Below are 13284 nucleotides of genomic sequence, written 5' to 3' on the forward strand. Positions count from 1 at the left end.
GGAAAATACTGTAAAACCATCTTAACACAAACCTCATTTATGAAAAGAATGAAGTAAAGAAGTCTGTGTGTGTGTTAACAAAAAAAAAAAATTGCCATGACTTCCATTGTCTGCACTTTCCACAACTTTATTCAAAATCATTTTACACTTCCCACAATGTAAGCTATGGTTCTTTGAGCAAAACTTCAAGTCTTACAACTACTTATGCGGCAACTCCAATACTGACAATCTATAAGCATAGATGCCCCTCTCCCATGGTCCCTGTCCATCTTTCGCAGATTAAATCCTTTGGTTCTACCCATAATCACATCACGCATCCAAAAAAAAATCTTCTCCTTCTACCTGTCAGCTTGCTATTAAACTTGCCTTCCAGTGCGTATAAATGTGCGACACCAACTGAATCTCAAGATATACAAAGCAAAATGCGTCTCTCCTCTGTAAATATGTTTAATCCTTAAACAGAGTATTATATACACACACACACCAGAAAACAACATTTGTGCTACTAAAATTTGATGAAGTAGAGTTCAGATATTTTCCTCTTTTGGAATGCATCCCAGGGGATCACTCTAGAGCAGTGATTCTCAAATCAGGGTGCACTAAGACCCTTTCAAGAGTGCTACATGGTGCCACATGATATTAGTGATATTACTGAAGGCCTCTGTCAGGCCTTCAGTCAGTGCAGATGTAGTTAGGGATCTTGTGGAAAGGCTAGACATTTTTAAATCTGCAGGTCCAGATGCCCTCCACCCAAGGGTGTTGAGGGAGCTGGCAGGGGTCATCGCAGAGCCCTTGGCCCGGCTGTATAAGCATTCGTGGTCATCTGGTCAGGTGCTGGGGGACTGGAAGCTGGCTAATGTGGTCCCAATTTTCAAGAAAGGGAGGAAGGAGGACCCAAGTAACTATAGGCCTGTAAGCCTCACCTCGGTGCTCGGGAAGATCTTAGAGAGAATCATCAAGGAGCACATCTGTGGGGGGCCTGCAGGGGAGATCATACTCAGGGGCAATCAGTATGGGTTCAAAGGCAGGTCCTGCCTGACCAACCCAATTGCCTTTTATGACCAGGTAACTAAATCTTTGGATGATGGTGTCACCATGAATGTAGTCTTTCTAGACTTTAAGAAGGCCTTTGACACTGTCTCTCACCCCATTCTCATTAATAAATTAAGCGACCGTGGCACTGATGCCTACACAGTTGGATGGGTAAAAAATTGGCTGATGAGACGCACCCAGAGAGTAGTGGTGGACAGGTTGTACCCAACCTGGCGAGATATGAGCAGTGAGGTACCCCAAGGCTCAGTCCTCAGGCCCACACTGTTTAACATCTTCATCAGTGACTTGGATGAGGGGGTGGAAAGCACGCTGTGCAAGTTTGCTGATGACACTAAGATGTAGGGCGAGGTGAGCACACTCGAAGGGAGAGAGAGGCTGCAACTGGATTTAGACAGACTACAAAAGTGGGCAGACAAGAATAGGATGGGGTTCAACATAGATGAATGCAGGGTGCTGCACCTTGGGAGAAGGAATCCACGGCATACATACAGGCTGGGTAGTTCCCTTCTTGAAGGCACAGAGGCGGAAAGGGATCTTGGAGTCATTATTGACTCCAAGATGAACACGAGCCGCTAATGCCAGACTGCAGCCAGCAAGGCCAGCCATACCTTGTCATGCATCCAAAGGTGCATCTCAAGCTGGTCCAGAGAGGTGATACTCCCCCTCTATGCGACTTTGGTCAGACCGCAGTTGGAGTACTGCGTCCAGTACTGGGCGCCACACTTCAAAAGGGATGTGACCAGCCTGGAAAGGGTTTGGGGAGGGCCACCCGCTTGGTGAGAGGGCAGCAGGACAGGCCCTATGGAGGAGAGACTGAGGGACCTGAACCTGTTCAGCCTCGGCAAGAGGAGGCTGAGGGGGGACCTGGTGCCTGCCTACAAGCTCATCAGGGGGGATCAACAGCAAACAGGCAGAGCCCTTTCCTCCCCAGCACCACCTGGGGTGACAAGGAACAATGGTAATAAGCTGATGAAGAATAGGTTTAGGTTAGAGATCAGAAGGCAATATTTTACAATTAGGGTGGCCAAAATCTGGAACCAACTTCCCAGGGAAGTGGTCCTTGCCCCTACCTTGGGCAAATTCAAGAGGAGGTTGGATGATCACCTGTCTGGGGTCTTGTGAACCCAGCATTCATTCCTGCCTGTGGCAGGGAGTCAGGCTAGATGATGTTCAGGTCCCTCCTGATCCTAGCTACTATGAAACTATATTAGCACTGTTTGGCATGCAAACATTATTCAACAAGATAAACCCAAAGATTTCAAATAGAAATCCAGTGTTAAAAATATTCTGATCTGATGTGATCTTTCTGTGTTCTTTGCAACAGAAAAATTGCTCTATTATCTTTTTCAATAGTGTGTAAAAAAAAAAAAAAAGTGTGAAAATTAAAAACTAGCATTTTCTGAGGGGTACCTCAAGTCTACTGAGGGGTGCCTTGAGTCTACAAAGGTTTACAAGAACTGCTACAGAGAAAACCTGAGCAATACTTTTGATGTCTTGAAAGCCCTAACACGCATTCTATTGCTGTATCCAAAAGATACAGTAATTAAGTCAACATTAAAGTCTAGGTTGTTAAAGATTTTTCTAGTGTCCTACATATACTGGCAAATCTCACTTACATTTTACCATCATTATATCTCAGATATTATGAAAACTCTGAATACATGAAAAGGAACGCAGGGCTTCTTTTTGGATAAGGACATGAAGTACAACCCAATGGCCTTACTACTGATTTAATCCAGTTGGTCAAAACCGAAATCTCAAGGTTCCAGCCAGATGTTAGCTGATGAATTTGGAGTAATCTGCACAAGCAGAACAGATTACCTTTCTCTGCAGAGAAATAATTTTTCGCCTTCCTGAATTATTCGGATTCCTTCAAGGGGGAGAAAATTTTCTTCTTTATTACTTTGTGAATGATTTTAAGGATCAAAACCTATATTTAAAAATATCCAGTGTAGACAGGAAGCAGAACTCCAGAGGGAGGGAGGGAAGAGAAAAACACCCACTGAATCTTTAAGAACGTTAATTTCTCTTTCTGATTTGTTTGCTTTTTTTAAACTGCAGCTTTGATCAAGAAAGTGATTTGGGGGGCTCTTGGATAGGGCTAGTGACAGAGGAGCAATAATACTTCTTTAAGCTTGTCTAGGAAAAAAGCTGGCAAGAAACAGCAACTTTACTCACTACAAGATCCCTAATTCTTTACATTCACTCTTTGCCATTGTGAAATAGAAGATACTGGGCCACATAGATCTATAGCAGGGGTCTCCAACCTTTTTAAAGAAGTGTACCCTTCGGCCAAACAGAGCGGTGGGGGTGGCCAGACATGGAAGAGGTGGGGCTTGCACGTGGTGGCACAGGGTGTTGAATGGCGATGGCTGCCACCATGTGTGAGCTCTGTCCCCCCTCCTTGCATCCGACCAGCCAGGCAGTGCCTGTGAGCCCTACAGAGGGGAGTTGCTGCCCTCTGTCCCCACCCACCCGCCCACGCATACCCCCTAGCACCTTTCCAAGTACCCCAGATGTACACGTACCCCCAACTGACAACCTCTGATCTATAGTCCTAGCCAGTATAGTGTTTCTTACATTCTTAGGCTATTACTTATATGTTTAGGCAAAAAGAAGAATTTGAGTCAGGACATAAAAGCAACATTACTGATTGCTCAAAGATTAGTGCCACTGAAATAGCAGAGGAAAAAAGGTTTGTTAAGTGACAGATCTTTTCCCCAAGTATCTCAAGAACTGAGACTAAATTATACTGAAATGAGGCTAGATGGTAGAATTCCTCACCAGCTATTACAAAGAAAAGGAGCCAGGGCAAAGACTGCAAGAAAAAAAGATTCTTGCAGGTACTTGACTCGGAAAAATTGGAGCCCCTTCAGCTTTTCCCACCCTAGGAAAGAACACAGAATAGTCCCTTATCAGGAATGAGGCAGTGGCAGTATTGTAACAGGAAAAAAACGAGAAGGGGCTAGAAAGAAAGGAACTACATAGGAGGAAGAAGGACGTGTCTTTTTTGGTCACATGAGAGATGCTCGTTCCTTCCTCAATTCTGCTAGCTTATCTTCATGACATGCTTGTCTTCCATTTTATCTTCTCTAAGAGGGGAAAACTACTGAAGACTGCAGAAAAACAATCCCAAACCCATCCTTAAAGCCTAGAAGGGAAATAAATCAAGTATGTAAAAATATCAAGGCAGCCCACAAGAGAAGATCCCTTACACTCTGCAGGAAACAATTCCCCCTCTACCCCGGGAGGTCAGGAAAAAAAAAAGACCAAAAAAAACAAACCCCAAATGGACATACTCTACAGAGACTATTCTTGAGTCTCCCAGAACAGAACTGAGTGGATCCTTATTCCATTGATTAAGGAGTATTGCCTCCAAAACTATGCAGCAATTAGAAAGTCATAGCAAAAAGAAGTTATTGGATTTTTTAACTGTGATGTTTCAACTAGTACTAATATAAAATAAGTTTCTTCATTTTATTATAGAGGTATTGAATAGGTATGCACTGATAAAGATTTTTTGGGCCAATACCGATAGCCAATTTTTAAGGCATAGCAGCCGATACCAATCCAATTTCTGGTACGCAGCCCAGTAGCTTGAAGAGCAGTGTCCAGCTGGTAAGTCTGTTCTGGTGGAAGGTGAGGGGGAAGGAAAGGGGTGGCAGATCAAGGCCCCTGCAGTGAGGGAGGGAGTAGGGCTGGGGCTGAGGCAGGGACTGGGGCAGACACTGTCCCGCCACAGAGGGGCAGAAGTGGGATGGAGCTGCAGCTTGTCCAGGGGTGGGTTGTTGTTGCTCCCATCGCTGTGCATACCCCAGAAGGACACAGGTGGGGGGGAGGCGTGTGCCCCTGGATCTGCGCAGGGTGGGGTGGGCCAAGCTGTCACTGCAGGCTGGGGTGGCACCGGGCTCTTCCCAGTTGGGGCTGGGCCAAGCTGCACTCAGGGCAGGCGGTGGCAGGGCTGGGAAGGGGGCTGCAGCCACCCCAACGTTCACCACAGCCCCCCAGCCTGCTTCCCAGTGCCGCCGCCACCCACCCCGAGCAGAGCCCAGCCCAGCCCCACCAGGAAGAGCACTGGGAAGGGCTCAGGGCAGCCCCGACCCCAGCCCACAGCAGCAGCCCACCCCACTCCGCACACATCCAGGGGAACACGCCCCCGCCCCCCCCCATGCCCTCCCAGGGTGTGCGCAGCAGTGGGAGCCACCCCCCACAAACAAGACAAGGCTCCATCCCACATCCACCTTGTCCCAGCTGAATAGCACCTACCCCAGCCCCACTCCCTCCCACACCGCAGGGGCCTTGATCTGCCCCCCATCCTTGCCCCTTCCTTCCCCGCTCCCCTTCTACCACAACAGACTTACCAGCTGGATGCAGCTCTCCAAGCTGCTGGGCCATGCTCCTCACCACCTACGTGCTGTGCTGTGGCTGCGCACGTGCACAGGGCATTTATCAGACAAATTATTGGCCGTATCAGGCAAAAAAGCCGATTTCCAATACAGTCAATTTTCTTCATATCCGTGCCAATCCGATATCGGACCAATGCACTTTTAGTATTGAACTCTGAAGCACTTAAGACTTGTTTTAGTACAATATTGTAAATTGCTCTTCATTTGAGGGAAAGCTACAAAAAATAAGGAGAATCAAATATATATCAATCAATATATTATAAATGAAAATCTCTACATTTTATTGTCCATATACTAGTAATTTACTTGGCATACTGTCAAGAAATTCAGTCCTAACAGCTCATATTGAAAAGCTTGAAATGCAAATAGGTTTAAAACCTCAGGTATTTAAGCACAGTGGATAGAAAAAAAGATTACACAGTTATAAATACATCTCAAGAGTCTTGGAATGTAATAAACAACGTATGACATAATCATAAGAGCACGATTGATTTCTAGTTTTGTCATCTCCCCTTGCCTACTCATTAGCTCATCCACATGTGTAACTACTGAACAATAAGGTTTAACAGGTAAAGTGATTAGCAAGAGCTAATCACAGCCCTAGAGAATTCATGATTCTAATTCCCTGTAATTATCCCTCAATAACTAATAGGGACTCTTATTTCTATTATTTAATATCTTCATTATGTGGAAGGGGAAAAAAAAGACCTTTGTAGGTAGATATAATTTGAAGGTTAGAGAAAGATGATGATGATGATCCTTAAATTCCAAACAGATGCTGTTTCAGCCCAGCAAAACTGTGCAACACTTCAAGATTAATCTTTTTCTCTGGGATATTCACTTGAAAATACCATACTTTTCATATGTCTACTTATGTAAGAGGACTCATTCATTACATACAAGATACTAAATGCAGCACTACTAGAAAAATTCACAAAATATATTAAAATGCAAATTTCCAACAGCTATATTAATACTAATTTATAGCGCTACTTATTAAAATTAATATTAGTTTCCTATGCACAACTGAGATGCTTCAAACATTTACAAGTCCTACACTGGGTCATCTATCACCCAATTGGTTGGCTGGTTTTGTTTTGGGGTTGTTTTTTTTGCGGGGGGGGAGGGGTGTTGCAAATGACATTACTTTGGACATTGATGTTCCTAAGTTAAGTGACCTTCAAAGCATGGTTAAAAAAAATTAAAGCTGTTTACTTTGGTGTTTGTCCTACAGGCAACAAGTTATTTTTATAGCTGAATGCAAAATTGAGGGGTAAATGTATGGTTTTATTTCAACTGATACAAGACAACTACATTTTAAAATGTTTCAAATTAAATACAAATATGCAATGAGACTGCATGATCACTAAAAAACAACAATAATATAAAGGCCAAACAAATATAAAAACTATATTAGTGCAATGTAGCTAAATTAATGATGCTGCTGTGAAATCGTAGCTTTTAATAAAGTGATTTTAACTGTACAACTCCAGATTTTCGCATTTGGTTTCCCTTAACAAAAAGGAGAGAAAGGAAAAAAAAGCTTACTATTCCAGAGTTATTTAGTTTGACCTTCCAAGCTCCTTGATCTACAACTATGACTTCAGCAGATGAGATTGCTGGATCAAAGAACTTGGAAATATGCACTTAATTAACCATGCACACATATGGACAGCACATATCCATGCTGAATTTGCATTACAGACATGTAGATTTTCTATTATGGATGATCAATACAAAGCTTTTCAATCAGTTTTATCCTTTGTTTAAACCGTTAGTCTCATTTCAAAGCTATTAGCCTGCCATCAATGTCAAGCTTCAACCATTTCTGTTTATAGTCTTTTCCAAGAAAAGAAGAATATTTTCTTCTTATAGTAAGGAAGACTTAACTTTTCCTTACCACCCTTCCATAACTTAAGAGAATAGGAAAGAGAAGCAATAAGGTACACTTCGAAAAAAGACAATCCTCTTTGTACTGAGAGCATGCAGGGACAATTTCAGCTCCAAAGAATGTTTAGATGATAAGGAGCACGTCAAGATAGAAATTCTAATGGAAATTCTGGTAAAACTGTTGTAACTCATTTCACTTCTGGGAAATTAATAAACATACAACACAGAGAAGTTTGTGATAACTTACAAGTTGAGCATAACTCTAAAAAGTGAATATGCAAAAATGGAATCCTGTTCTACAGCTACAGACCCTCCCACCAAGTGTTGTGGGACTTATTTGCTGATTCTCCAGACTAACCTGTGCCTTTATTATTCCTCTTTCCATTTCAGAACCAACCCAACTAAGACAGATAATGACCCAGCATCTATGCCAGTTCTCTCATAATCAGAGTTATCACATGATCCAGAATTTTTATTGGATACTTTGGGCCCCATATTTAACCAGCTTGAGATCCCAATTTCAGGCCAAATGCATAATCTTGGAGAAAACCTTTATTTTTAAAAATGAACTAAGTAAATCTATTATGGCGCTACTGCAAGACCCTAAAGAGTCTCAAGAACCTATTTTTGCATAGAGAACAGAGTAGAAAGTCATCAAAAGACCCTCAAAGTTGACAGCTTTTTAAGTTATGTATCTAACATTTCCAGGCTTACAATATATTTTATTCAACCTATCCAACATCTGCATACATCTTCTCCCAGTCTTTTAAAAGGACAACCACAACTGATATATTAGTACTCTTTGAATATATTACCAAAGTATCCAAATTACAGTCAGATAAGCTGACTGTACAGCAACAACAATTATACCATATCAACTGAGGAATTACCTAGTTTTCTACCTAGGAATCTGTAATATATAACCAACCACTTAATATCACCCTGCATCAATAGTGTACAAGGAGATAAGATTAGAAAATGCAGCCACTAACAAACAATACAGAATCTTAAAGGAATGTCATATTAATGTTGAAAATCTGAAACAGACACTTGCAACACTACATGAAAGAAGCTTTTTTATCCCAAGGTTCCAAATTATTCTTTGTTAGAGTCAAGTTACAAGTATCCTTCAGTCATTTTGACCATAATCAGGTTTGAATTAGGAAGAAGGTAGTGACATTCTTCCAAACTTTATCCACAAAGAAAGTTTTTCCTTTATGAATCATCAAAATGAGACGGTGCTCAAGAATATACTGTACAGACATTTTAAATAAGACTGCATGTCCTTCAAGCCCCAGTAGGCACTTTGAAAACTCAACTTAATCAGCCACAGGGTTCTGCTAGCCTTCTTGGGCTTTGTTCCCCTTAACTAGAGAAAACAGGCATGCATCTTCCCAACCATCCATCCACTTGCATCCAAATATCCATTGTCGCTCTCTTATACAAATGAGATATTCACCGTAAATTCAGCAGACCTTTGATCCTCCTTCTCCTTTACTATACAAGGAATAATATATTTATCTATATGGAAATTCTGCTTTCAAAGTCAGCACCTCCCTTAGATGAACGGAGATGTTTCCACTTCACACAGCAATTGTCTCATGCTCTTCGTAGACATTTTTGTGTTTGTTACATCTGGTGCATCTCCACTACAAAATTACTTGGACACTTGCTAAGTTTTAACCCAAGCCCTTTACAGAAAAAAAAAAAAATTAAATATTAGCATATGTGCTTTGAACCCATGATCACTTCCCAGATTTGAAGTGAACACAATTAAACCCACCTACTTTACAGCATGGATATGGCAAGAGCCTAGTTCTCCAAAGCCATTTTCTCCACAATTTTCTGGGCCTGTATTTTCCGGTCTTCTAATCTACTTATTTCCAACTTGTCTCATACAGGGAACTATCTACCTACCAGAATATGACTGGTCAGACCTTAGCTGTGCTACATGGACTGCTCCAATTCTATGCTATTTAACTTGGTCATTTTTTCCACCAGTCTGAAGGATCCCAACTCAGCAAGCTGTAAGCTGGCTATAGGACCACATCATGGGTTCAGCTGCCCTCTGGCATGATTACAGCAAGGAACTTGATTTTGAAAATGCAAGAGCTGCTCTAAAAGCCTAAGGGAAGGGAGAACCAGGCAGGCCACTGGCTGCTATCCAGCATTTGGGGGGAATTGGAAAACTCAAGAGCATCTACTACAAGGCAGAGGGTACTAATAGCAAGGCCAGTAATTCTTCACCTAGCTTCCCCTTATTACAAAGAGTTTGACTGAGCACTACAACCCATCTCAAATGGAGGGCACAAAGTCCTGCACAAAGGTTTTACAGGTGAAACTACTTGGTTTGGTGGTGACAGCAATTGAACAGAGATGGCACAAAAGACTCTGGCAGTGGAAGGAACACAGGATCAGGAACTGAAAACAGAGTATTAGGAGGTGTTCTGCAGCTTGTGGTGTGCTAAAAGGGCATTCTGTTGGATGTCCTTGGGAACCCTTCTGCACTTCATTTTTACTTGGTTGTCCAGAACCTTAGAGGACTGGATTCAATGATCCAAGTAGTCCTTTCCAGTTTTTAGGGAATCTCAAGTTAATGAAAATCCCTGGGATGTGCCCCCCAAAGTTTTACCCCCCTGTGCAAATCTACATACATGGGTATTAAAAAGAAGATACGGCACTAGAGTCTGGACACTACAGGCAAGCTTTGCCTATCTGGGTGCCAAGACCTGGGTCAGCAATGTAGGGAGGGTGCTTTATGCAGTCAGATGATCAGTATCCTATTCTGAATATCTGCATAAACTTATCCAAGGTGTGAACAGTCACATGAAAAGCTACAATGAACTATTTCTCCCTCCCTGCTGCAGTAGTGATTCACATGCACTAGGATTTCTGGGACCATATCACAGGATATGTGGTGCAGCAAACTGAGCTGTTTTGTGATTCTTTCCCTAATGAAATAAGGAAGAACCAGTTTGTCCTTGGGCACATCAAAAAAAATTAAGCAAGGCAGCAGAGGCCTACAAGCATGTAAGTACCATATTTTCCTCACATATAACGCATCTATTTTCTGAAAGGTACCATGGGCAAGCAATTGAGTAACAGCAGCCACAGAGCCAAGACTCCTTCTCAGCCTGTTGCCAGCCTTTGCATGGGCTCATGAACTGACCCAGCACACCAGCCCAACCCAGTGTGCTGGAGCTGAAGCTCAGTACAGGGCTCAATCTGGCATGTCAGATCTAAGGCTGAGTGCAGGGCCCACGTATCCGTTTGATGCAGCACGCAGGGCTCCCTAGCAATCTGGAGATTTGGCAGCAAGGAAGTTCTCCTTGTCCTGGCTCCCAGAGCTGCTCAGTCCCTCTGGGGATCCATATTCCTCACATAATGCACACCCTAATTTCCCCCCCAACTGGTTTGGAGGAAAACCATCAATATTTTTATGCGAGAAAAATATGATTGTTTGCATCCCATATACCTTAACTGGGAAATGAGCAAGTAAGTTCAGATGAAAGCCATGCTTTGGGGCTATAGCTAAAACCTAATTATTCTGTTGGCTGGAAGCACTAGATTCAGTGAGCAGGTTCTGTTGTCAAAGACAGGAGGAGTCAGGAGCTGGAGTGTAAGTTAAACACTGCCATGAAGACCTATGTTTGATTCAAACTTTGAAGTTTTCTTCACAACCATAACAGCTAGACGGTGAAGCTGGAAGAGAATCTAGGAACTAACAGCACCTTCAGAGAGGTGCCAATAAATAATTCTGTCATGTTAAAGCAGCCCAGTTCAAATTTTTGCCACCAGAAAGGAAGCCAACATGTAGAATCCTGACCAAAATATTTTCCCTTCCCTATCTTACAAACTTCATTTCAATGTTTCAGAGCAGCAAGTGACATGCTTCATAAGTTACAGAAATCAAAGAAGGAAAAGACCCATTCCCTGACTGACCATCTACCAGTCAATACACACTTGTACCCTATGAAACTAGTTTGGGAAATGTACTGGGTTAAGTGCTAGTGCTTTCACCATTTCTAATGCAAGACTATTCCTAGTCTACTCAGTCTCATACTTTAGAAATTAATCCTGATACTGAGCCTAAATTTTTCTTTGCTCAATACCATCCCATTGCTCTTAATTAAGAGACTGATGCAAACAAAAAAATTAATAAATAAATCACTGAAGTCAGCAGAAAGGCTGCCATCAACCTCAGTAGGTTTTTGGATCACCCACTATTCCTCCTCAAATCACTCTGAACAATTCCTATTGCTGATGTTTACACTCTGCAAATATTTTAGACCTATATCTTGCTTAATAGTTGGATGGAAAAGGACTCCAATTTCCTCTAATCCTTTCATTAGAAGACAAGCACAGGGTATCCCTTTTCATTTAGTTGCTATGTGTTTCTTTGTGTACTTTCTTCCATCTTTTGTGTATTTTTTGGATGAGGTTGTACAACATATGATCTTCCAGATGTGGTTTCACTACTGCTATAACAAAAAATAATAATAATAATTTCCATGGTTTGAATCATAACACCTCTCTTTCACTTAAGAGCTAGTCATATGAAACAAGTGTGCTATGCTCATTGTTTGTGAAAGAGCCAGTTCTGTCCATCACCTCTTCTCCTGTTTCCTTTTGGCACTACTGAGTTCCAAGTCTCTCCCCCCGAACTTTTGAATGTCTGTGTTTATAGATCTCTTCCCTGATGCATCAGCTTCCTTGTATGGCTTCCCATTTTGATCTCACTCATTTCCTGGCCATGGTTTTTTGTTTTTTGGGTTTTTTTGTTTGTTTTGTTTTTTTTGTTTTTTTAATATCCTTGGGACCTTCACATTATTTCTTTGTTCTCAGTAATCTTTGTAACTTGTCCCAACTTGGTATCATGCCTTAATGGAATTAACATCCTGGTTTCATATCTCTTTCAGATCACAGATATGAATTTAACATAACCCTAATGTTTACAAGTGTCAAAAACAAGAACATTCTGACCTTGTTTGCAGACAAACTAGGACCAATTAAACTGATTCATACAAGCATCAGTGTGGACACATCAATTTAAACGGTGCTTAATTTGGGTTAGCGTAAATCTGTTAAGAGAATTAAACTAAGTCAAAATAAAAATGGCCTACATAGTATTTTGCACTGGTTCAACTAAATATATCTACATTCTCACATTAAGTTTCACAGCTACACTATTTTGGTTACGTAAAGCATCAGATTCTACATTAAAGGTATTTTGAAAGAGAACTGCTCTCTCTTACATCATGAGGCATCTATCACATATCTGATCAAGAGGAAGCTAAAGTTTAGGAAAAGTAACTACCTGCTTCCTTCTCCTTTTCCAGTATTCCCTCATCCTCTCATGCTGCTTCAATAATTTGGTGCAAGCTGCCACATGGATACTCTTTCCCCTCCCCCACATGTATTTAACAAACTACTGAAACAAAAAAGCAAGGTAGGTTAAAAATTGAAGCTGTCATACTTAAACAGATAGTCTCCTTGAAATCCATGTGTTCTAAATATCCCTCTGCACCAAAGATTTTTTTCTCCTTGAGCAGATAATGTCAGCCTGACACATCAGATAAAAAATGAAGTAATAGAATGCTGTGGGAAAAACCTCAACTCTGTAAAAGTCAAAAACAAAATAAAGCTACCTCTCTCTTATTTCTCCTGGCAACCTTCAGAAATTCCATAAGGATCTGCAGCTGCGCAGCATGGGACTCCTGCAGCAAAAAAATTAAAGAGAAAAAAATATTCATTTTATGCACAAGCATTCAGAACAGTCATAAAAACAAGTCACTTTTATTTGGGACAAGGGAAGAGTAGCATATTAGCAAGGCAGTTCTCTTTCTCTCCTCAGATTTTAGAAGTTCTGTTTAGCATGTAGCAATTTTTATATATCAGAATATTTTACATAAATAATTTTTTTTAATGAATTACA

General features: G+C 41.5%; 1 protein-coding gene across 4 annotated transcripts in view; it reads right to left on the reverse strand.

Moving 5' to 3' along the window:
• The window catches only part of COP1 (COP1 E3 ubiquitin ligase), a 211830-nt gene that overhangs the window by 172353 nt on the left and 26193 nt on the right, over positions 1 to 13284 (reverse strand). For all 4 annotated transcript variants that reach the window (XM_059728328.1, XM_019500188.2, XM_059728330.1 and 1 more), the window contains exon 6: positions 12998 to 13066. In XM_059728328.1, coding sequence (XP_059584311.1) covers positions 12998 to 13066 — 69 coding nt within the window. The remainder of the gene's footprint in view (positions 1 to 12997; positions 13067 to 13284) is intronic.

This window comes from Alligator mississippiensis, chromosome 5 (genome assembly GCF_030867095.1).
Source record: "Alligator mississippiensis isolate rAllMis1 chromosome 5, rAllMis1, whole genome shotgun sequence".
Lineage (NCBI taxonomy): Eukaryota > Metazoa > Chordata > Crocodylia > Alligatoridae > Alligator > Alligator mississippiensis.